Source organism: Dromaius novaehollandiae, chromosome 2 (assembly GCF_036370855.1).
Source record: "Dromaius novaehollandiae isolate bDroNov1 chromosome 2, bDroNov1.hap1, whole genome shotgun sequence".
In the NCBI taxonomy this organism is placed as follows: domain Eukaryota; kingdom Metazoa; phylum Chordata; class Aves; order Casuariiformes; family Dromaiidae; genus Dromaius; species Dromaius novaehollandiae.
In genome coordinates, this window is record NC_088099.1 from 72882588 (window position 1) to 72909141 (window position 26554).

Consider the following 26554-nt stretch of genomic DNA (forward strand, 5'->3'; position numbering starts at 1 on the left):
TCAATTCTACTTGCACAGATATTTGCTCCACCTTTGCCTAATCAGTGTCAGTGCTTGGTACCCCATTTCCTTATCATCATAAGGAAAGGACTCTCCCATCTCCCCTCCTCATATGCCCATTTTTTTTTCTCACTGGGTCCTACTCCCAGTCACTTTTTTTACTGACTCTGATCATTACCTTCTTGGATCAACTGCTGGCCAGACTGTGATTTTTTTCTCTCTGCAAAGGGTTAACACCTGCCTGAATGTGCTGGGGGGAAGTGTGGATTCCTGTTTCTGTCAGAGACTACTTTCTCTTTCTTAGCATAAGATATCCTTTCATGTACCTAAAAATACGTGAAAAGGAACGTTATTAGGATTAAAACTTTTAAGTCCTTGGAAAAAACATGAGAATTCACCTTCCTTTTGCTTCAGTCTTTAATTGCACTATGGTATAGTACCTTAAATAGGAGACTTATGACTTCTTCATTACTAGGTGATAATTCAGTATTTCTTTTTATCTTCAGTGAGTTTGCGGTTGCACACCATTGAAATCTTCTAGTGAACAAAGATGTATTAATGTCCTCCTTACTATACTGCATGCTTCAAAAACAGTAATTTATGTATAACATGGAAATCCAAGAATTTAAGCAGAAGCATGTTTGGATATTCCTTCTTCGTTCAGTCAAGGATGACAGAAAACAAGGGCTAGTCAAGCCGTGAAGCCATAGCTCCCTTTGACCTCGTGCATCAGGATTCAAAGAACTTGGTTCAGATGCATTTCTCACACATTCCAGGTTGCCTGCTCTGGCAGTAGAACCTCAGCCCATGACGGAATGGGGGATTCCTGCCCAACAGAAAATCCAGCTTCCCTGAGATTCTCAGTTAGATTTTGAGATGGCCAGATTTTCAGAAGTGGGAACTGCTGACAGCTGGACAAATTAGAAAATCTACCTGTTTGCTTGGGTGTTTGCAGAATGTGTTTGAAAATAGGATTGCTGTCCGTACTAGAACAGGTGCTGTGCTATGCCATATATAAGAAACGCTTTGAAGAGAAGCTGTATGACTGACTGTTTCCTTTCATGCCTATAGATAAAAAGAATGGTAGAAAAATATACTCATGCAAGATTTGGGTCTGAGTGCTATTGCCAAACTAATTGCACAATGATACTAGTATAAGACAATTCTGTCTTCTACTAGTAGCCTATGAGGATATTGAAAAAGACTAGGATATTTCTGGGGAAAAAATAGGACGGATTACAAAGTTTTCATAGTATTTTGCAATAAAATAATAGTGGGGAGTGTACTGTGTTTTATGTGATTAGCAGGCAGAAGTGATGTCTTGGTACATGTGATCACAGGCCCTAAGCCTTCAGTTTGAAGACAGTGTCACACCAGTGGGCACATGCACTGTGGACTTTTTCTCTACACCCTACCGACTGTCTGTGGTGCCCTTAAACTGTGAGGCTGCATATTCCATTTTTAAAATTGATTCTTGTCATGTTATAAACTGAAAAGGAAAATATTCAATTTTGGGGTTTAATAGCTCAATGCTAACAGTATCATTTTTTTTCAACTGCTTTTGCTACTCTTTTTCAAGGATAACATTAAAGCTGTGATTTTTATATTCATAGAAGTCAGGAAATGCAGAGACAGAGTTCCAAAAGTGTCCAGAATAATTGTTAAAGTGTGAAAAATAATGGACAGATAGACTTTGATACACCATTCATAAATCTATTTTTTATTACAAAACCTGTAATGTAAGAAAAGTACTATCATACTTAGCATAATTTGTGTAATATGTTTGTTTAACTACATATGACCTCATTAGATTTATTTGAAACAAATCTAATCTGTTTCAAAAAAATTTATATTACTTTATCGCTTTCTGGCGAAGTATAAAAATAAATAGAAATAAGCTTACTATCTGAACTACACAGATTCAGAATGAGAAAAGCAAAATATGCACTTTATGATTTTATCCATGCTAAGAGTGATGTTAATCTCATGAATTTAATTTCAGAGGCATTCTAGTGTCTTCCTGCACTGGCCATCACAATGTTTTCTGCTGAACAAGAAATAAACACTGGAATTACTAAACTGAAAATATTTGATCAAGTGATTTAATTAAAACTGAAATGTCTTCCACCACTTAAATTCAGACTGAATCATCTGATTCTTTTTCTTTCCTTGGAGAGGAAAAGAGCTATTAGTAATTAGAATTACTATTCTAACCATATATTTTATAAGAGAAATGAAAATCCTGTTCGTTCAAGCTGCTACTGTGACCCCAGCTTTTGTGTGAAATAAAAAGTAGCATTAAATCATAAAAAGTTATCTTTTCTATGTTTTATAAGTGCTGGTACTAATTTTTCACATGTGGAAAAAAAAGCTAGTCCAGTTCCCAAAGAAATATTTTCCTATATCTTCCTGAATTAAGAAATATTTTGTTATATGCTACTAAATAGGAAAGTAAAATGATCTCTTTTGACTTCAGTCATAGATTCTCAAAGTATGGATGACTTTTTTTTGATGTGTGGGTAGGAGGGAGGCAGAGAGGAGGGATTAACAGTTTGTTATAGAGCCTGGAGAAGAAATGTTGAATGAATAAAACCTTTAGTAATTACCAAAGCAGGCCTAATATGAATGCATTTTATCTCATTTACAAATCTCCAGCTCCTTAACTTTACATCGTTAGTTAATATAAACAGTGAAAAATACATATTTTCAGCTTTTTTAACATACGAAATTAATATTAAAAGAAGAAATCTTACAGGACATACAAATTTGATATTTTAGTATTTTTGAATAGTCATATCTAGCAAGATAAATATTACAATTTTAGTCTCATTAGCAATAGCAATGCAATTCCTTAATCATTTTCTTCAAGTACTTCAGCTCTTCTCTCTTGCAGTGGTTCAAGATCTTGAACTTGTAGAAAATAGGAGAGTTCTGAATGAATTCCATTGCCTGCAGCTGTAATCTGCAAAGCTGTAATTGTCTACATGATTTCACTGTCCAGCTCAGAATGTAATGCTCTCTTCAGTCTGTATAAGTATGGCTGAATCAGATTCCTCGAATTAGAAATACTTTGAAGTAGTTTCTGGAAAGGCTGTGACTGTATTTAACTTCCATGCATCTTATTTTATCTACAGGGTAATGATGTTCGGATAATCCTTGGCCAGTTTGATGAGGAAATGGCAGTGAAAGTTTTCTGCTGTGTAAGTAAATATCAGAATAAAGAATTCATTACATTTGAATAAACCATATATTAGAACAGAAACATTTTTTTTATATGGTTCAGCTCAAGAGAAGCAATTACATTTCTGTTTCAATAAAATACTTCTGCACTTGATTTCAGTGGAATTTAGGCATGGGCTTACTGGTTAGCCTGTCCTCATTGTAATAAGATTAAATGCCAAACTGAGCTTTAGTAGTTGCCTTCATGTCCGATCCTAGGAAACACTTGTAAATGTAGTAACAGATGCAGAGAATTGCAAGATTTGAATCTTGTCCAAGAGCTGTATTCTAGTGGTAATGTCTGCATGCATGTATTCTGGAATGTTTTGCTTTGTCAGAATAAGAAATTCAAATAGCCACCATACATGCTAACTAAACAAGCAACCCTGATTTCTGCTACCCAAAATGTTGCTAGCTGTATAGTCATCATTCACTCCTGACTGCTATACTCATCTGACATATTCTTAATAAGAATATTATTTTGTAAAAAAAGGAAAGATATATGAATTAAAAGGAATATAGTAGGACCAGCATATATAATTTTCTCATATCCACAACAGTTCTGTTGTGCACACTTGTGTAGTCTGGTTGCCATTGAAGTAGGAGTAGCAAGATATGGATCTTTACTTGTATCTGTTCAAAAAAAAAAAAAAAAAAGATCCCAAACAAGCAGATTTTAATCATCTAAATTTTTATTGATATTGAATCATTAGTCTAAATTACTAATTATCCTCTCTGAGCTAAGAACACAAAAATATAATGGAAAAGCAAAAATGATAGCATCTAAATTTCAGAGGATAGTCTTTTAGTATTCACATAGGCAAAGTTATCTACCTAAGGGCAGAAGGGAAAAGCAAAAGTTCAAACTACATGTGCCTTGGACACATGTTGGCTCTTATTCACCAGCTGACAGAGTTGCTGGCAAAATTTTGGAAAGGAGATGTTGTAGTGTATATTTGGAAGGAACAAAATCTGTTTACATCCAACAGGAAATGGAAGGAATTGTTTTCTTTTTCATTCTTCTCATCTATGATCTGTCTTTGTATATAGGTCTTTTTGTTTCAGCATTTAAACTGGAATGACAGAGATAATATCCCATTTTTCCATTCCTGCAAGAAAGAATGTTCCTTTTGTTGCCTGGATCCTCCATGGACCTCCTGACGTTGGGCTGCATTTCCCAGCTGAAGGCTCCTGGTCAGAACTGTCCTCTGTCCTAACGTTAGGAAAGAAATTGGGGTCACTTATGCCACTGTCCTTAGTATCTAGTTTGCTTCCTCCACAGTTCTTTCCCAGGTCTGAGTGCTGTGAGGTTACTGTCTCATCCTAGAAATCCTTGGAGGGGCATGGTGTCCTCTTATCTGTACCACTCTAGTCCGAAGGATTTAAGGTGGGGGATGTCTCTTTCACATGAATGCCCAGTGTAGCTTTCTACAGTAACGGTTTGGTACTAATGAGGGAAGCATGCATAACTCAGAGCTGTGTCAAGAGTTATGGCTGCTTCTAATGTACATTGATATCAAAAATAATAACGTGACTTTTTCTAGAGCCTGAAGAAATCTGAGAGATCATGTATTCAGGCTTTTATAAAAGTAACTGTATGTTAATTTCAATAGCAGACCAAATGCAGGAGAGGGCAGTTCAAAGTAGGCCATTTATACGTTAAGGCACTCCAATATGTCAGTAACCTTGTTGTCAGTCATATGTTGTTGACTCATGCACTCCTACAACTATGTTGAGGTATCTAAGAGCACAATAATTTTCATATGCCAAGTTTTTTAGGCCTCCTTCCCAGGTTTAGTTTCAGACAGATTTCATTTATGATTCCCTGTTATATTTTGCAGGATAGGGACTGATGCCAGCCAGACACAGGCTTTGGATTTGTTTAAAGTAAGGTGCTGTTGTACTAGGGCAAGGGTGGTTTTTTTTGTTTGTTTGTTTTTTCCTGATGGTTGTTATAACCTGAATATTATTTGCTAATAATTTATGTAAGTGGGAATATCTTTAAAGTCTGCTGTAGTTCCCTGGTCAGATTCAATAGTCATATGCTTTGAGGTCTCTTCAGGATCTCCGTTAGGGTTTTTATGCTCTTTTCTTTTAGCTGGCTATTGCCACCCACCCACCCACACCCCCCACACACACACAAGTGCAGAGCACATAACTAAAATATAAATTCACTAAAAGATAGTCTAATTCAGTGGTAAAGTTTTAAGAATGTGACAGGACTGATTTAGGCCTCAGTGATATTAACAGGAGTTGCCTACAATGACTGAAGTAAGCTTTGTTATTCATTTAAAACTAGTGCCAAAAACAGTAAACAATTTCAGTTCTGTGGGAAATCTTAACTTTTTAATGTTGTTTTCATCTCAGTGGGTTAAGTTTGATATTATTAATGGAAGAGAAATTTGTGTATTTTCCTCAAAACTTATCACTTTGACAATCAAAATGGTGAACTAAATGTGCTGAACAGACCTCAATTTTTTCATTTGAGGCAGGATTAACATTAAACTGAACTATCTTCCCCCAAAAAATTCAATTCCGCAGAAATTTTTGTTTTAGAAAATTATTGGTGGGAATTTTGCCAACCATCTTTAAGGTGTAGGGATAATGCAATATAGCCACTGCACACATCAAGACTGATGCCTGGTTGATATAATTGTCTGGCTGAGGACAATTAGGAAGATGAATATTACATGTAGGTCAGTGCATATGTGTAAATATTAGTAAATATTTAATAATAATTTAAAGCAGGCTTTTGATACAAAAAGACAGGATGACTGATGGAGTTTTACTGCGGAGTGTCTCTTTTGGAATTAAATGTGAGCTGTGTTTTAATAAGAAACAGATGAATGTACATTGAGATTCAGAAGTCTGCAGGCATTCTTGCAGGGGTGGTAGACAGTATGTGTCCATGCCGACATGACTGAAAGATTATGGTAATTTAATGGGGGTAAGACTTTGCAGCTGCTTTTGGATGGTATACTAGTATTTGTTTACTACACATAGAAAGTTCTCTTACCTAGGCTGAAGTGATTCAGCTCTTTGATTTCCACTTGATTTCAGACTCCAAATCTGCTATGTTGAAAGCAACACTCACTTTCTCTGGCTAGTAAGAGACATTACTATTTCTCTCAATTTTTCTGGCTTGCTTATTATATTTTCTCTCTGGTCTGTCTATCTCTGTTATTTAAATAGCATTCTGTACATATGTTGTGACCAAATATGCTGTATGCTTTGTTTTAGATATCATGAATAGTTTGAAATAAGTATGCAAAAAAGTAGCTTGCAGATAAAATCCTAATGGTGTTCAGTGTTATTGTTCCATTATCAGAGGCAAAAGTTTAAGTAAGAATGAAGTGGAGCAAAGTAAGAGCAAAGTCTTGTTGTGCAGTATGTAAAAATGGTTCCTTTTAGACTGAAGTTTATTTTGTTGATGCTGCTGGGTTTTTTGATCGATGGAGCAGACTTTCATTTGCATATGAGTTACAGTTTCAGCACCAGCAAAGAAAACCTTTAGTTTTTTATGAATATGTGTTGCTACTATTTAGAATAACTTAAGCCCATTTTGCAACACAATTGAAGGAAAGATTCGAAATCACTGAGGACACACTGAGAACAACTTCACAGTTAAAGCCATGTTGCAATATACTTTTACAACGAGTTCAAGTTCTCTGTTATGTGAGAATAATATAGTGTATCCTCCCCAAACTTTCACCCCTTACTCACTGAATAATTAATCATTTCATAACTTAAAAGTAATTCTGTTAATTTGCTTATGCTAAAATTAACTAATGATTAATAGCAAAGGTCTCTTTAAGAAGTATATTGTGCCTGCTACTTTTTCCTTTCTCCTGACTTCCTTATGTCCTTAATGGAACAAAACAACTTCTTCATACTTGCTGTATAGTCATAATTAATCAAAAGCTTAAGCATAATACACTTCTTAGAAACTAGATTTAATTTTGGCAGGTTATTAAAAGCTGCTGTATCTAATTGTTTTGAGGCTCAGCTAAAACATAGTTATTAAAACTTGGGTAAATAGCAGCTAGCATTTAATTACAGCCATTATAAAAGTAGAAGTATTCCATTGATCATTCCATCTATTCTTTGGACAGTTTTGGGGCAGTAGGTCTGTTATTATTATTGTGAGCTTGTGACAGAAAGGCCAGCGGCAGAATATGTGTATAAAGTACAGAGCCAGAACCTCTATCTCCCCAAGCACTTTGCATTTCTAAAATAATTTGCATTCTAAATAAGAATCTCTTTATGGATTCAAACAAGAATGAAAAGTTAAAAAAAAATACAAAACACAGTCTCATAAGGGCAGAAAATGTTGAGGACAGTTTCCTGACTACCTGAATCACACTTCTAGGATTTGCAGCCTAGATAGAGCAAGCAGGAAAGATTAGAGTAGACACTGTGGCTACTTTATGCTGTCTGACAGTACAAAGCAGTTATAAACCTTCTTTGTCCTGCTCTTGTGTGCCAACAAATCTTCCGCTTAGAAACTAAAACCTGTGAGAGGTGACCTGTATGTATTTGAACAGATCAGGAAAGATCTACATACTTCAAGTCAAGGAAATGTACCTTTCAAGCATCAATATCATCTCCATTCAGCAGAATAAACAGGGAGGAAGTGGTGGCAAAAAACACATTATTTTAAAATAAATTTGAACTCTTTGGGAACCCAAATACTGAAATGACTTATCACTGTCCGTGTTGTCTCTATAAAAATGACTGCATGGTCGAGGTGCACTGTTTGGGGAAGCCAGCTTTTTTCCTCCCTCTTCTGGCTTTCCCAGACTACTCTTTAAACTCTAACCTTCCTCCAGATGTGGAGTGGAGAGTTCTCAGTGTTTAAAGTGAATTTATTTAGCAAAATCTAGATATGTAACCAAATTCATCTTGCAGGAATGTGCCCGTTTCAATGAAACTTTGTTAGGAATGATCTCTTGCCTCCAGGATGGAATTTCTGGCCATTTTGAAAATTTTCAGCCTGTATTCCAAGACATTTACAGATTATGCAGAAAATAGGCTCAAGTGCTTGTGCAAACAGAGTATGTCCAGCAGCTCCAATTTCAGAATAATATGTAGCCGATGCTTTCTGGTAAGACATGATTTGATACTTTGATCTGAATATGGCAGAAGAAGCTACTGAAGGTTGTCCTTGTCTATAAAGCTCAGTTGTGTGTTAATTTGTGTCCTTGGAGATTTAAAAAATGAAAACAAAAGACTTCACTTGAAAGGTCTTGATTCACCTCATTATGTAATGGAAACATTTTTCAACATCAAAAAGCATTACAGGATGGGTTTGCTGTTTTCCTTACAGCTGGACATGGGATGCCATGTCACCACAGCTGCAGCAGGAACAGAAGTGGGCAGGAGGACAAAAGCAGATGTGTTGCTGGAAAGGTAGAATTGGTGAAAGTTATAAAGACAAACAAATGATGCAGATTGTGGAATATGTAAGGCAGGAGATGCAAGACACTGAGTTTCGGACAGGAGCATTTGCAAGCAGCACCTTATGCAATGCATGAAATTTGGCTGAACAAGAACTCTGGCAATGAGGGGCCAAACAAAATTGCTTTGTACAAGTCAGCACCATTATAATAGCCTCTGCAGATTTAAAGCCTAACTTTAATTTGGATATTAATGTATTTAGGAGGCTGTCCTATTTCCTATTTCTTACTATTCATCTTTATGTATCTACTGGGCCTTTGAGATGATCTTTAGGATACTTTTCAAAACAATTGAGTTTTGAATGATTAATATGTCATGTTTGCATTCTCATAATATCCTCCTTCTACTGGTGTGATATTTTCTGCTGAGATTTAAAGGTTTTCCAGGTAAGAACTTAAAGGTTGCACATGTACTTCTAATGATTGGAATCTATTTTCTCTTATAAGTATGCCTTGTATCTCCAATATTGTTTATATTAAGAAATAAAGAAGCATAAAAACTTGTTTTGAAGGGGCATCTGACTGAAATGTCAAAAGAAAAATACCCAGTTACAGGAAGACAGTGAGAGAAATTTTTGAGATAAAATCTGCTAATTTTATCCTGGAACACTCTTCGCAATACAAGTTGCCTTTACTTACAAAGAGTGTGTATTATGAGTGGAAGATCAGCTTTTCAGGTGCAACAGCATAAGTGCCTGACTAATAAAGCAGTTTTGTTTCTTGTTATATGTGTCTACTGTGTATTTAGAGACAATACTCATCGCCTCAGTATTTTGCAGTACTGTGGGCTGTATTCAGTATTTAAGCAGTATAGAATTCTAGCTTAAGAAATTTCTTGCAAAAAAAATATTCCAGAGATTTGCTTGCTTTGTCAGTTTAATATTGATTTATACTATGCAGAAGACAGTGCTTACTTAATGACCTGTATCCTAGAGTGCTTTCTATTTCATCACAGTCACATCATTCATATTTGATGATGTCTAGGCTGCAAGTTATTTTCTTATTTACCTGGTGCTGTTTTATGTGATCTTTAAGCTGATAATTTAGCTTAAACATGGTAGCATGCTAATCCTCCCGATCATGTTATAGCTGTGTTATGGAGAATTCCTTAAAGAATAACTGTGCCTTTTGCCGGTTTTCCTCATTCTCTCTCTCCATTTTAGAAACCAATGTTTCATTCTTCTGGTTTTGAATAAATCAATTTTTGGAAGAAAAACAGTTTTAATGAAATTCTCTTCTTGAGAACCTGAATTTTAAGGAAAGGAGCTTCATTGTTAGCAAGTGGTTATTCTACATCATTCTAAATACTTGTATCCTTCAATTATGCTATGATTTCATTAATAATGTAAAAACATCAACAGAAAGCAATTATTTTTATGTTCAATATGTCAGCTTCAATGCCTATTAACTGTTTTATTTTTCTATCATTGCAGGCTTATGATGAAGAAATGTATGGCAGCAAATATCAGTGGATTATTCCTGGATGGTATGAAAACCTCTGGTGGGAATCCTGGATTAATTCATCACAGTGTCTCAGCAAAAACATTCTTGCTGCTATGGAAGGTTATATTGGAGTGGATTTTGAGCCTCTCAGTACAAAAGTAATAAAGACCATATCAGGCAGGGTTAGTATTTTTCCTCCAAATATTTCCTCCAAATACAGTCAGTGATCTCACCAGCTTCTTGACATAGCAGAATACAGAGGAGGGAGGTTAGGCTGAAGAGTTCTTCTGCAAAGAGAGCTGCCAGTCATTGTTATTATTTTCATCTTTCCTGTGGTTTGAAATTTTTAAATATGTAGAAGTCCGTTCATGTTTTCTACAGGGTGAGGAAGCAGTAAATTTCCTTGCCCCATCTGTCCTCTATGCACCTTACTTTTATATACACAGTAAAAGTTCCAAAATTACATTCTGCACTCACATGCTGCATCATGTCAAGTTAAATAGTTGATCAGAGGAACAGAAACCTTTATGCATGCTATTTAATACCCTTGTATATCCTGTTTAACCTTAATCCTGCAAATGGCTAACTTCATTGATGATTTGTGCATCAGAACTGTGTGGGGCCTTATTTTCAATATGCAAATATGTGGTATTTCCATAAAGTACATAATGTCTTATCACAGAAAAAATACATGCACATTTTAGTCAATGAATAAATGTGCCTGATTTTGCTTCTATTGACGTTCATGCCTTGCTGAGTGAGCATGGAAGGCAACTTTACAAACAACAGGCAACTCATTCTCATAAGAGAGCACTCCATGAAGACCCTGGTAAACTTGTAAAACAAATTGTCACTCAAATAAATGTGGTTATTTAAGTGATAGTTATTTAATTCATATGATTCTTTAGGATGTAATCAGACCACTAATTCACAGTGATACAGACTTGTTCTCTCATTATGGCTCAGCAATGTGCACTCCAGGCTGATGGCTTTGGTTGAACTCAAGCTTTTTGTATGAAAGCAAAATAAACCAAGTTATCCTTCATATAGAAAAACAGAACAACTGTTTTTTATGGTATCTCTTTCTCCTAGGTCCTCCTTCTCAGCCTCACCATCATCTTGCAATTCAAGCAGCACACATCTTTTTGGAATTTTAAATTCTTTCTTAACTATTGCTTTGAAGATCTTTTCCGTATTAGTGATGCATGTCTGTAAAATGAAGGGTGCAGTTCAAGGTGTAGGTTTGAACCCAAATCTGTAAAATGTAAAAAAGTCCTGAAGTAAAACTGAAGCTTTTCTCCTCTGCAGACTCCACAGCAGTATGAAAAGGAATATAATGCTAAGCGGGGAGATGGGCAGTCCAGCAAATTTCATGGTTATGCCTATGATGGAATATGGGTGATTGCCAAGACCCTGCAGCGGGCAATGAAGTATCTTAATGCTACCAACAAGCACCAAAAAATTGAGGATTTTAACTATACAAACCACAAACTTGGCAAAATTTTTCTGGATGCTATGAATGAAACCAACTTCTTTGGAGTAACGGTAAGTCCTAATCAGTGATTTGTGGGGGTAGAGGAGTTCTGTTTTTTTTTTTCCGAAGTCAGTAGCTGAAGCAAGCATAACATGTTAGATACTTTTGAAAAAGAAAGTTAGTTGTGTATTTCTTATATTTTCAGAGCTTTCTTAGTTCTACATTACCTTCAAAATTACTGTAGATGCCTTGAGAATCTTATCACCTGTCTTGTGATGCCAAGGGATGACACTGCATGATTCCTCATTTATCAGAGTCTTAAGCATGGATATGATCTGAATTAACAATTCAGAGCAGTCTCAGGGGAGCCACAGCTGCTGCAAGCTGCAGCGACCTTTTCAGTGATTGTTTTAGTAGTGAGGAATAGCTGGGACATGGTCTGAAAATACCTCCTATTTCCCTCTTTTTTAAAGTAATAGACTACAGTGCACTACTGTCTCCAACCCTAGTGCTGTACCTTCTAGAAATTGCCCCAACATATTTCAGTAATCATTCACTTTTATTTAAAATTGAATTTTATCACCGTAAAGTACAAAGCATGTCCATTGCAACTGAAGAGCTAGTCACATATAGTAACAACCTCATTTTGTTTTTAATTATATCATTGTAAATTTGTAGAAACTCTTTATTTTTTAAAAAATTACTTCTGCTTTTTAACAGAGTAAAACAGGCAATAGCAATGTGGCCCTAAAATTTTTTAATTACTTGATCATTTTTAGGAGACTTCGGTCAGAAGTTAAAGGTACGTGTCTGTGTTCAAGAACGTGCAGAGTCATACTCCTTCACAAAGAGACTAAACAGACTCTGTTTCAGGGAGAATGGCCTTCACAGTTCCCCAAAACAGCAAATGAGAGAACCTACTGTTAACCCACTTTGTTATGCAGCGTACTTGACCTGCAAAGTGGCTAGATGAGAGTTTTAAAGTAATATGTATTTCAGTGGTCTGTGGAGCGAACACTTTTAAACATCTCTTTTCAGCAGGGGCATGCAGAAAGCCGGCATATTCTCTGCCTCTGTGCAGCAGCTTGTCAGATTCCATCCCCAAATTAATTTAAATCATCTTGGATATCAGATGACCTCAAAACATGTTGAAGTAGCAGAACTAAGGTTAAGGTGCAAGTCAGAAATTGTTTTGAGGAAGAAATATCTAAGTAGAGACATCAGCAATGAATGCAGGCTCAACTTTTTGGTATACTTGTTAATTACCGAAGAAGCCTATGTTTTGTATTAAGGTAAAACTGTGCAATGCATTTAGAATTTGCAAGTAAAAAACAATCATATGACCATGCAATACTAGAATATTACAATTGCCTGGGCAATATAAATTTTGCTTTCTTTTTGCACTGAATTTGGCTCAAGGCTTCAGTAAAAGAATTGTGCAATCCCATTTCATCCACAGCAGGACTGCTGTGGCTCTTATGTGGAGGAGCATTAGTAAAACTCTCAATCAATGACAACTATAAACCAGTCTCTGTAGGGACTCTGACATCTCTGTCCTGAGCTAGCCAGGGACAGCATCTCTCAGTATAGATGGAATTGTATCATGGCTAGGTATTCTTTATTACCCTGCTAACCTTGCTGTTTAGTCTAGATAGCCCATCATGGTAAAATTGATAATTTCATTAGCACTGCTTAATTGAACACCACTGCCTCCACAGCCCCTCCTGTCCCCTAGAAAAAAAAAAAAACCCTCTAAGATGAAATAGCCGGGTTTTGTTTGTTTGTTTGTTTCTGGGTTTGTTTGTTTGTTTGTTTTTGAGTTAGTTTCAGAGACACCAGCAAAAAATGAAGTATGAACTGCATCCCCCATCAGAGGAGTAAATCACTTTCATCAACCGTATTCAACCTTGCTGATTCCATATATTCCTTTGTTTCATGCTATTGTATTTTACTTCCTCAAGAAAAATAGTTTTATAAGAAATTTATAAAGGTTTATTCAGTGGGTTTAGTACTTGTCTGAGGCACTTTGTGAACCTGTTTCTTTTTAAGGTTGGTCTACCAAGTCATGGTGAAATTACACAGATCAAATTTGGTATTTGCTTCATATTCAGTGTGCACTCATTAACCGATTGACAGGTGCAGATTATAATACGCTTCATTTTTTTCAAATATTTATCAAGCAGTATAGAATATTAAAGTCACCTTCTGTTTTCTGATCTATATGGGATCATGCTTCTTGTCCCTATATGTTCTCAAAAACATTTTAATCAGAAAGATATATGGAGAAGAAAACCTATAGCAACCACACCATCTTAGGATATAAGTAGAATAGGCAATACTTAAGTTTTTGTAGTCAATGTGAACAAAAAGAGTTGTATAGTAAATATTAAAGGTACATTGAAATGTTCAAAAAGTTGAAGCAACAGATCGACTCTTGCCAAAAAGTATTTTTAAACTTATTATTCTTCAGTCTAATAAACTTCTGTAATTTGTGCCCTGCTTTAAAATTTTCAGTGGAAACATAAGCTTTTGTATCTTGGAATGCAAAAATGCTTTTTTAATTTTTTTTTTCTGGGGAAAGCAGTTTTTTAATATAAAATTTTTACAATTTACTTTAAAAAATTTATTCTAAACAAGAAAAGGCTGTTCATCTATTCTGGAGTATTATCTATACCAAACATAAAATGAGCTTCTGAAAAAGGAAATAAAAGGAGTGACTAAATCTGATCAATCGTCAATATAATAATTAAAATGTGATGTTAATTTTTGGTAAGAAAAGAATGTGAAGAAACTGTAGACAAGAATCTAAAAATGCGAAATCAATTAAGAGTCATGTTTCTTTATGCTTTATCAGAAACACTGGTATATCATAAGGAGTAAAAGCCTTTTCCCACTATTCATTTTCTTAGGAATTATTTATAGTAAGCACAAAAATGTAATCACTGTCTAGAGAACATAATTTCTTTTAAAAAGTCTGAAAAGACTTGCTGGGTGCAGGGGAGAAGTCCTAATTATACTGAATGTTATTTTTTCCATTTTACTATTCTTTTTCCTGGTCAACATTTCTTTCTAGGGGAAGAAAAACAATTTATTTAGAAAAAAATATATGCGACTGTCCAAAGACTTAACAGGACTAATGCTCTTTTTGAGCATCAGAAATTCAATATATAGATGTTACTTATTCTAATTTTACTGTCAGAAAACTTTATGTTGGAAAAAAAAAAACTATAGCTTTTCCTTAAACATTTCTGAGGGTTCTTTTGCTCTTCTTCCTGATATTTTCTTCTTAGATAAATAGTTCCTTCTGTTACTTTTCCATTGTGATTATCTAACTTATATTTCCACTGATTACCGTATCACTTTTAATATAGTTTGAACAGTTTGAAAATTAAAGTGTTTTCCACAGAGCTAGAAAAAAAAATCTCTGAAAGCAAGGCTGTTTTCCAAGAGGATAAAAAGGAAAGAAAAGTTTAACTTTATTCTGTGTACTTCCATAGTACAACTTGGTAGCTCAATAATAAGAGAAGAATTAGAGCTGTCTTACAGAAGGGCTTCTAAGGGTCCTGAATAATATTTAGGGCATATTGAATCAAGAGCCATCTGGAAAATGGAAAGATTTTGTTTTAGTCGTTGTTTCTTATTTCTTTTTTCTTCTAAGGACCATGGATGGTTACATAGTAGCCTTAAAACTACAGAAATGTCAGTATTTGTTAACACAAAAATGTTGGTTTTATTTGGAAAGCTATTAAATACCACATCTAGTTGAATTTTTTTTTAGTGCACATTTATGTGCAGGGAATGTGTAGCTTTATGGGAAATGAAATGTTTGAAAGTACATGTTATTTTAATGATAGTGGTGAGTTTTAGTGGGGGCGGGGGGCAAGGGGTCAGTGCCATTTTTCCTGAGGTTGGAGAAACAAAACATGGGTTTTGGAAGGAAAAAAGAGCACAGTCTCTTTGACTATGGTGAAAAAAATGGGTTGATAAGATAGTGTTAAATGATTGGGATTGAGAGTGATTGGTCAAGATTGATAATTAAAATAAGTGGGTCACTAAGGAACAAAAGCTTTGAAAAGAATAACAAGTGATAAACTTCTGAGTCTGTAAGAGAGAGAGAGGTTTTGGAGGAGAGGGCAGAAAGAGGAGATAGGAGAAGGGAAAAAAATCATTTTTCCTCTTTCAAAAATCTTTTCCTGTATGGGGACATAAGGGGTCAAAGAATCATGGACTCAAAGAAGACATCAGTTTCTATCCACCCTCTTGCTCCAGAAATGCTTAAGCTTTTCTGGCCATCCTCCTGCCACTTTCAGTTCTGACACTGTATTTTAGATACAGGTTTATCTGTGCACTCAAGGGTTGGGTTAAGAAAGTGCAACGGCATACCGTACCACATGAGTACTGTGCACTCATCAATGGGCTGGATCAGAATTTTACTTGAAAGAGTCAACAGCCTCGTCATCCTCTTCTGTTTACGTCCTTTGCACCAAACATCAACTAGAGGACTATGGCAAGGCCAGAGTTGGAAAGCAATGCAAATTTTATATATAACCAAGAACCTATTGTCTGCATAGGAACATTGACGGCAGTCCAGTAAAAGGAAAATTGGTCTTAGAGACAGTCCAATGGCAAGATCATATTTGAACTGGAAGAACATCAGCGAAAGTTGTTACTAATCAGCTCAAGAACCAAAATTAAGAAACTCATAATAATAAGTCTGATATTCAAGTACTTTTTTACTTCTGCCAACTCTAAGTCACACCATATATCCCATTCTGTGGGAACTATAAAATATATTTCAAACATCATTTTTTCTGGTTAAATCTTCAAAAGATTGAAAAATCTTGAAAGATTTTGGCCTGAAATGGATCTGGGGGCAATTTATATTGACATGTATTCATGAAACTCTGCTAAAGTAAATTTGGCTATATGAACCAATCCCATACAGCATACTGTCCATTAGGCCCTAAAAAATGTTAAAAAGAAAAATCCCTTTATAGCTTGTTAAGACAAGTTTTACCATTGTAAAGGACACTTATATAACACCCAAAATAGTCTGTCTTTGGAATTTGTCTAATTTGAGTTTAATTTTCAGGTTTAGAAAACACTAACGTGTATACATTTTTTATTTTTAATCTGGATCTGTAAATGTAGTTTTGTGTTTTCAAATCTAACATAGCTTTAACTTCATAAAATAAAAATTTGTTCTCAGAGTATGGTAAATACGTGTCTTGGTTCCATGGTGTAGGCAGGAGGTGGGGAAAATACAATGTGTATCGGAGGTAATTTTTAATTATTTTATTTTTAATTATTTTATTTAAGAACTAGGGAATTAATCTTAAAAATGTTTGCTTCTAATTCTATAGTTTCATCTCATTTCATCTTTAGGTCATTGATGTGATGTCATAACTGTTTCCAGTTTCCCTGGTTTATGCCTTAAGTCCCGTAACCACTGTGATACAGTATTCTGTTGCTTGAGTTTACTGCTGTTATCTGTGGTTATAAATCAGGCTTCAGAATTGCTAATTTTATTCTCATTCTCATATTATTTGTGTGCAATGGAAGAAGAATTACAGGGGAGGAGGGAGAAAATTAAATACAGTGTTGTATTTCCTTTTATGTCAGACTCTGTAGGACAGTGGGATGAAATGTGTCTGTCTCTGGCATCCTGTATTCAAATGGATCAAGTCATATTTTGTAACTGAAAATCCTTATTATTATTAAGTTCATTTTGCATTTTGATACTGATTGTTTTTGAAGATGGATTTTAGCAGCCTACCTCCACTTCCCAGGCTTCAGTGGCCACTGTGCTGTTCAGAAATAGAGGATGTTTTAGCAGCAGAAAAGCAACAGGGAGAACGTATTTATTCATGACAGCCTAGAAAAATAGTGTACCCTAGGACTGTCAAATTGAGGAATACGTGGGTCTGTGGTAGAGAATTAGACAGAATTAATTAGTACTTCAGTAGTGTGAACTCCTGCTTAACAAGGCACTCTAATGAACATTTCCGGAGTGGCAGTGATCATTGTTGTTAATTTTTCACTAGCAGTTCTGCATTAAGCCTCAAGAATTATTTATACCTGTGCTCAAATTCTCTTTTTTGGCATGACTGACTTGGGGCAGACAGTAAAAGAGTTGGGGGAGTTGGACACAGAAATTTTAATAAAGTAGCTCCTTGTTACACTATAATAGTGCTTTCAGTGGGGTGTGGGGGAGGGAGTGTTAAATCCGCAGGGAAATACCTGTTGCTTTAAAGTATCTCCTAGTGAGAAATGCTTTTGAATGGTCCAGCGAGTTTAACTTGGTGTTAATTTTGAGCATTTGAAAATTTGCTTCTGGCTATTATCTATAATTGGGTGATTTGAGGGACTTCAATAGGCTAGTCAAATTTTTTTGTTAGGAAAATGTGCACGTTTGTGCATCAGTTAGCCATGAACTAAAAAGCACCCTTCATGCTCTAGGTAAACCAGGCAGGACAAGATTGTCAGAGGAGTGTCCCTAGGAAACTGAAAGATATAAAATAGTGTAGAGGGACATAAGAAGTAGTGAACTGTTTCCATGGTACCTCCCTGTGAAACCACTGTCTCCTGCAAAGGCAAGTTTTCTTCTTTATTAGAAGGTCCACCTTTTGTAAAGGGACAGGGCTATCAATGCTTCAAAGCTTTGGCCGACAGCTTAGAAATGGTGATCCTGAAGCATCAAATTTCATCAAAACAAGGAGCAGAATGTTGAAATAAACCTGATCTGCTTTGCAATTACATTTACTGGAAGTCTCTTTCTTTAGGGGTATTTTAATCCTATCCTTTCCATATTCAGGTTACAAATTTTCATTACAAACTTTTGGAGTACTATAGATTATTAAATTGATCCAATTCTGATGATCAGTGATATTTTCCTGGTTTGTCCTGCTTTGGGTTATGCCAATTAAAAATTTATTTTCTAACATGAATAAGCCTCAGATAAAGCAGATCCCTTTACAATACAGATTTTGGTATGTGGGAACTCTCAGATAATCCCTGCGGGCGTCTAACCCAAGGTTCTTCCCTCCTTTCCCTCCCAAAACAGATAGAGACTAAGCAAGTTCCTTGCCTCTTGATAAAAATTCTTTCCCATAAGTGGAATGGGAAGAGGAAAACATAGATACAGTGTTGGGAGAAAGGGAGAAAAGTGATCATGGCCAGATATGAGATCTTATATTTTTAAAATCTTTTTTATATCTTTCTTTATATCTTTATATCTATATCTATACCTAGATACACACACACATGCACATGCACACACTTACAGACTGTTGGCAGATCTCAGTTTTTTTCACAGAGGATCTGATGGGTTATGAATGTAAACCACAGTAAACTTCATACCATATGTTTCCTTTTAATTTTTCAGAACTTGTTTCCTCTTATAGGATGTTGTGTGTAGTGCAAGAAAAAGGAAGAATACTTGGGATCTGACTGTGTGAAAGACCTCTTACATGTCTTTGTGGATTTCCTGGACTTTGAATCTGAACCTGCTGGGGTGGATCTCTTACTTCCTGTGGTGGATCTCTTATTTCCTAACTCCTTTCTCACTGCTAGTATCTCACCTAGCTCGGATGAGCAGCTGAGAACAGTGCAGTGAGCCGGGGAAACAATTTGTTCTCATATTAGATTGGTTTACTAGGTGATGAGAGCTCTTAGAAGAACTAAGTTGCTTCTCCTTGTAGCCATAACTGACCTTGGCCAGATGTGTGTTTAGACAAGTATAGTGGCAGGCTGTTCAGCATCTCTCACAGTGGCCAATAGGTTTAGAAGACTCCTCCAAATAAAGAGCCACTGAAGTGAGCTGTCAGCAAGTACACATAAGGGTCATAAATATTGTTTGCTCATTACGAAAATTCAGAGCAAATGTGTTCGTCTGCCAGCAGCACAAAACTGCATACAGAAGGAAATCCAAACATTTTCAAGTGAGAACTGAGATTAACTCTGACATTTCTAGATTAGCCCTCAAGCTAAACAACAATTGATGATTTAATAGATATGGTAGGTGGCAAATAAAAAGGCTTTAGTTTGAAGTTGTAGAGCACCAACATGCATTTACAGAAAAGCTAATGAAACATGTTCTTTGATCTGGTTGACGTCTCTTACCATCTTCTGTCCTTCTGTACTTAATTTTGTCTTAATCTAGGCGGTACTTAATATATTACATAACATACCCTAGAACCTGCTTGTTGCTACTATGGATACAACTATTGGAAGTACCTAGAAGTTGTAGTGAAGGTGATTTCTGTTGGCAAAGTGGTGGTACAGGTTTGTGATCACAAGGTAGATCTGCTTCAGGTTTCTGAAGAAACAAAGCACATATCAGTAGTTCCACCACCCTGTTTTTACTGTAGTGTATTTTGTTTTGTAGCTGCCTGCTTCCAAGCCACCATTGTTTTATCTTTGTTTTTGTTCTGTTTTTCCCTAATTTTTTCTTTGAAGCTGAACGGTGAGGGAATAAGAAGAGAAAAATTTACCAAATTTGGAAGCTCTGTCCTGGTCCAGGTCAACAATTAAAGTACGAGAAGGTTTCGGTAGTTTTAAAGAGAGTTTTCACAACAGTTTCTTCCTCTGCCAGTTGCTCTTATCTGAGATTGATATATAAGGACACTTGAAAAAAGAAGCTGAAAGAAGGGCCAGCTAAATGCTGGAGAACCAACACAGGAACCACTGTTTCTGGATATTTCTTGCATAAATAGGAGATTGTTTTTCCTGATAGTTAGATGGCCTTTTATATTGTATTTAGGTAGAAGTGCTAAGTAGGAAATTAGTTCCTTTGTGACCCCTCCAGTATATAGTGAAAAAAGAATGAAAAACATCACTCTGCGTCTTACATTGAGGAAAAGCCATGTGTCTCACCCCACCAAGTTATTTTTAACAAGAGATAATAAATGTTGTTCAGGTACTTATTAAACAAGGATGACAGGATAAAATCTTAGACCCTTATGGAGAAATGGCCCTCTTGCAGTAAGTGTATCAGTCGTGTCTGAAAATTAATATAAAACCCTGAATAGCTCCATCCATCTATATATTGTGGCTTGAAACCATGCCAGTATCTTGTGATCTAAGGCAGCTCTCCGTGCTCCATATGTGAGCCACAGTAAGAAAGTTAAGGTTTTGCAATATATGCTGTAAGAACTGCTTTGCCAAAGACTCTCCTGCAGTTATAATCCAAAATGGAAAGTGTGGTGCAAAGTGTGTGGTGTTGGCAAAGTTGTGGATTATTAATTTTCTGGTTGTGAAATTTACCCATTTCTTTAAGTGAAGCTGTGGCTGCAACCTCTCAAGGAAGGACTAGGACATTGCTATTAGGAGAAGTGCAGAAGGAAATTGAGGAATGAAGGAAAAGGCAAAGATTCAAATATTTTTATTGCCCTAAGACCTGATGCAGCTCTTGGTAGCCGTGTCAGTTAATGCAGCAGCCTAGGAAAAAACTCTTGTGAGTGCTATGATTAGATAGCAAAGGATAAAATTGCCTCAAGCCCCTTTCAGATATTGTTGCCTGTGGAGGCAATACCAACCCTTGTGAAGAAGCTGTAATGTCCTGTGACAAATGACAAAACAGTTCGTTGTGGAGTGAAGTACACCAAAGGTGGTATGGAGGTCAGCGTAGCATTAGAAGTACTATGTGCTGCACATTGTGTTAAGGTGGCTGTGAGCCTGGGCAGCAGGGAGGACTACAGTCAAATTGCTGCTCTCTAGGCCAGGGAGGAGAGGAAGACTGTTCCTTCCTCAGGATGGACTGACTGGAGAGAAACATCCTGAGTGCAGATAGGGACAGGAGCAGAGTCAGCAGGGGCTGGGATACAGATGGGGAAGCCCTGAGAGGTAGGGTCTTTTCATGCAGCAGGAATCAAATCCAAAGCTATGCCATGCAGATGATGGAAAGGAGGAGCCCTCCAATAGTATAAAAGGGCTTTTGATTTCTTTTTTTTCCTTTTTTTTTCTTTTTTAATCTTCTACTGAGCCATTAAAGTTGCTGACATGAAACAGAAGACTGCAGGAAAACACAAAGGAGAATACAGTGGGAAGGGAGATGCTTTTCTGAAAGGCTTTTATGCAATTTGTATCATCAGCATTTCTGAGTTTTCAGTCTCTAGTGTTTATGTTCTGGTTTGTCACTTTTGAATTTTAATAATGCACAGAGCTTAATGAACATCGTCTTGCCTGATTGTGCTTTTCCTGAAACTGGTTTTACTATTCTCATTGAAGAGCAGATCATTAACAGATTACATTCATTCTGCAGAAATATCTACAGATATAAATATATATGTATGGGCCATATAAATATTTCCTAGATGGAGCATGTTCTAGAGCATCTGGAACATCACTGTTCCTCTGGAGAAAGCTTTACTCTTCCTGTCAGTATTACTGTGCAGTGGCCATAGCTGAGAACAGACCTAGTTAGATTGGCTTTTTTTGTAACAATATGAAGCACATTCTCGGTGCTGAAAAGCCATCTAGGCTCTTTTATGTTTGGTATATGGTATCAAGCAAGATGGTATATGAATCAAGCAAGTACAGGACATTACAGGCACCATTGAACTGTGACTCAGGGTGGGGTTTTTTTGCAGGTGTTCCAATGAGATATAAGCAAAACCCTATGAATTATGGACCTTCTAGAATAACAGCATTTTTCAGTAGTATGGCTACTCTTGCATTCAGTATTGCTAACAGAAGAAAGAAGATGTAGAGCGAATTTAGGAATATGCTGTCTGCTATGGCTCCATTTGAAATGACAAGCAAAGACATGTTTCCATGGATATTTCTTAGCTGTTATCTTTCCAGGGTTTTGGGGTGAAATTCACTGAAGATGGCACACCCTACAACTGTAACATAATCTCTTGGCACACAGAGTGGTTGGAGCAGCAAGATTAGTTATCCTGCTTCAAACTCAATGCACAAATGCCTTCCCTCAGCCCCACCTCTGATTTACCTTGCGTCCTTGTTAGTAGAGAAATCTGCAGAAGTACCTGAGCCAGCTGAGAATCTGAGACATGAATGCCCTTCAGGCATTAATCTAGAGTTTAAAAAACACTATGATTTTAGAGATGACATGTTTTAGAAATGGTATAAAACTGAATTCCTGAGTGCTTGAGGATATTACAATACTGCTTTATTTTTCACTAGAACAGATGTTTTCCCTGCTGCCTTGGGAGCATTCCAGCTCTGGCAATTCCATTCTGTGTACCTAAAATTCTCACTGAGATTTCAGATGGATAAAGAAGTTTTTATTTACTAACTTTACCCTGGCATGCTTTTGGGACAATATGAGGATGTAAAATAGCATTTTAGTATTATTGCTTTTACTTCTTTTATTGGGCATTGAATTTTATTATTATTTTGGCTATAAAGGCAAAGTATAAGATTTTACTGCATTGATCCTTTTCCTGTTGCAATCGGTGGCAAACATTTTAACTCCATTGTGTGTAAGGAGGTCCTTACATAGCAAACTGCTTTAATAAATGATCTGTGAATATAAGCTAAGAAGTTGCTCTAAATTCCTTTTAACTCACATGAAATTAAAAAAATGCATTTCTGAAAACTTTTCTAGAATTAATGAATATATTTTAACAGTCCTGATCGGTTGCAGTGCTGTAAATTAGTAGTGAATGATTAGACACGAGCTTGTTCAAGCAGATTTGGAGAATGCCTCTAGATAGTGTACTATGTGGAATTACATGACTCAGATGTCAAATAATTGTGAGCGATTGAAATAATGCGGTGGAGTATAGCAATCTGAAAAGTAAGATCTACTGATGCCTATACAGGGCTGCAGCTTCTAATGCAAATTTTGTAAACCATAAAAATGCCAAGTATTATAGTGTATCAGTTGTGCTCATTTTATATATTCTTTTGGTGTAACAGTGTAATTCTTAACAGAGTATCAGGTATTTGGGGATATGAAATCATAATTTGGAATAAAGATAAAGGAGAAATCTCAGAGGATGTGCAGATAATTTTGTACAGGTAAAAGTAAGAGACTCATACACCATTTTGGCAAATGTCAAAATCTTCAGAATAAGTTTTCTACTATTCTTTGAAGAGCTGCTATCATATTACTCTGAAATCTTCTCAACATCTGTTTGGATTTATAGCAAGTATTGAGAGTTTAGAGAATGATCAAAGCACATAAATGATAAAAATATCCCTAAATATGTCAAAACTTTAAAGCAGGTTTCTGTAAGAAAATAAATGACAAAGTATAAAAGTAGTTTGAGCCTGCTTTTTTTATTCCTTTACATCACTAACTTAGATACTTGAAGAAAAGAAATAAACAAATTACATTATATTGATGATTTTCGTGACACATTTACAAGGCATTTGTCAATATAAGTTATTTAGACTAATTCTCTCCATTGGTGAATAGTTGCATGGCAGTCTTGTTAATTTATGTTCTGTTTTCATCTAGGTTATGCTATCAGTGGCCAATTTTTAAATGCTGAAAGAGGACTCCTTTTTTTCTCCTTAGTGAAAGTGACCCACATTGATATTACAGGAATAGGAATTTAGCCTGATGGGAATTTTTGTGTGTGCATCTAAGAGCGAAATTTTCCCTTGGAGGAATATTTCCCAATGTGTCATTTTACTTTTTAGCCAGCAAAAAATTTAAACATTTAAAACTGTATTTTAATTTTCTGTTTGTACTGCAGTACTTTGGCTTGAAATTTTGGCTTCATCAATTAAGATACTCTGCACTGTTATTAATCTTTACAATAGCTCAAGGCAAGAATATTCTTTAACTTGAATATAGCATTTTGCTGAGTATGAATCTACCTGTAATATTAAAAATGGTATTATTTGCTGATTTAGCCTGGAGAAGCTCTGAGGTTGTCAGGTCTGATGTTTAATGGATTATTTTTTCATACATCATTGCTTCTCTCTTTTGGCAGTCATGATTTTTTTGATGAACTAGTTTTCTTCCTTGGAGAGTTGCTCTAGTTGCAAATAGGATTCTGAGAGCCTGCAAGCATGTTAGTGAAAGGCAGGAAAACTAAAGTATTATAATGGCATTTATTCTACATGTACAACATACACTTTTGAATAGTTTTCTACTATTCTTCAAGCTGGCTTTTAAGCCTTCTATATTTGTTGTCTGTTTGTATTTTTGGTCTTTTCCCCATTATCAGCTCATGGCAGGCTGTTGTCTCAACTGCTGTAACTGGTGATGAAAATGTTTTCTGAATTAGATGTTTTCTGACTATTCCTGTTCTATACGTTTTAGAAAAACAAAACTAGTATACTTTATTTTCACCCACTTTCTATCTTGTACATAATGACAGCTGAGGTTGTAGCACATGAATCCCAAAATGTTGGGCAGGAAGCAGGCTGTTCTGTCCTATTTTGCAAATGGCTTTCTATCAAATCTGAGGCTGATCATGTTTCCATTATTGAATCTGTGTGACAGTAATTTTCCCAGCTCTGAGATCTTTTATGACCTCAAATTCACCAAAATGCTAACCATACCTAATTACCATAGTCAGGAATGAGGTGATTCTTTTAGAGCACGGTCTAAAGAGAAGTTCTTGTACCTCTTTGTTGTTGATACTTTTAAGAGCTTCGGACAGTTTATTCAAAGGCAGCACGTTGCTGCAAAATGGCACAGTTGAATTGCTATTGCTTTGGAGGGCTCATCTCAGGGGCATCAGACAAACAACAGCTTACAGTAGTAACAGTCCCAAAATCTGTTTCTCATCAACACAGGAAGACACAGGAATGTCTCTTGTGAAGGAGAGGTGTGAAGGAGGGGAGACACTGGCTTAGAGCAGGGATAGCTTGAAGAGGGGGTTTCATACTCCTGGGGAGGAGACAGGGGAATAGTCCCCAGGAGAAGAGTGAGCTGCAGGAGAAGACAAGATGCCTCTCACCCTTTCTATCCGTAGACATGGAAAACAGCAGTATGCTCTTCCAGCCTCCAGCATCTAACTAAAGCTTTGTGAAACCTTGTCATCTCTCCTAACAACTCTCCTCCAAGAACTTGTTCAACTGCTACCACATTACATCTTACCGATATGATTGAGTTGGGCAAATCTGTGCCCGGCTTTCTTGCTTATGCCTCATCAAACCTTCATAATCCTGAGTGACTTTCACCATGAGCATATCCTGCACGGTTTCTGTGTTGTTCCATTAATATAGTAGCGGTAAGTGAATGTAGTACTAGTTAGTGTAGTAGCAACTTAACTGAAAAAAATCCAGTTCTATCCAAAACAACATAACTCAAACACAAAGAGGGAACTTATGGTTAAATAACATTAAAAATCATGAAAATAAAGCTGGCCAGAGCTGACGTTTCTTCTTCACTATAGAGGAGAGAGCACTCTTATCTGATGTTTGATGATATATAAAATTCTGAGTTCCACCATAATATTGACAAACTGAAGAATCTTCAAGTGTAAATCAACACAAATCAAGAGATTAAAGGGAATGATTATAGGAAAGAGTTGGCTATATTCTTTATTTCAAAATCAGCAAAAACTACAGTGTTTTTCCATCTGTGATGGACAGATATATGGGAGTTTGTGTCAAGTCTATTACCAGTAGGTGTAGATTAGATATACAGGAGCTTTTACCTAGAACACTTTGAAAAACACCATTATAGAATATTTTAAACCTTGTAAATTCTGCCTTTACAGATGTGGAAGGGTCAGAGTCTATGGTTGCCTGTACAGTTTCAATTTTGCCTCATTCATTCTAGCTGCTGGATTAGACAGTGGTTCAATCATGTGTTTGATCATATAAATAGAATCATCTTGTGCATAAAGAGTCAACATTATGAGTGCTGCAAAATATGCAGAGCTAAAAACCGTAGCTAGGAGCTGCAAAAGGCTCTTGTCCCAGGAGTCAGGAATGGCAGTAGAGAGTCTGGCAACTTTCCATCCCTCCTTCAGCCACCCTGAGTGAAAGACAGGGTCCTGCTCCATGCAGTTTTCAGAGGAAATGGCTTTTT

The 26554-nt window shown here is 36.2% G+C and overlaps 1 protein-coding gene across 1 annotated transcript in view; it reads left to right on the top strand.

The window, feature by feature from the left end:
• GABBR2 (gamma-aminobutyric acid type B receptor subunit 2) overlaps positions 1-26554 on the top strand; it is a 477500-nt gene that overhangs the window by 227191 nt on the left and 223755 nt on the right. Inside the window, exons 5-7 of the mRNA XM_064506758.1 lie at positions 3135-3200; positions 10109-10300; positions 11427-11663. Of these exons, the coding sequence (XP_064362828.1) occupies positions 3135-3200; positions 10109-10300; positions 11427-11663 (495 nt within the window). The remainder of the gene's footprint in view (positions 1-3134; positions 3201-10108; positions 10301-11426; positions 11664-26554) is intronic.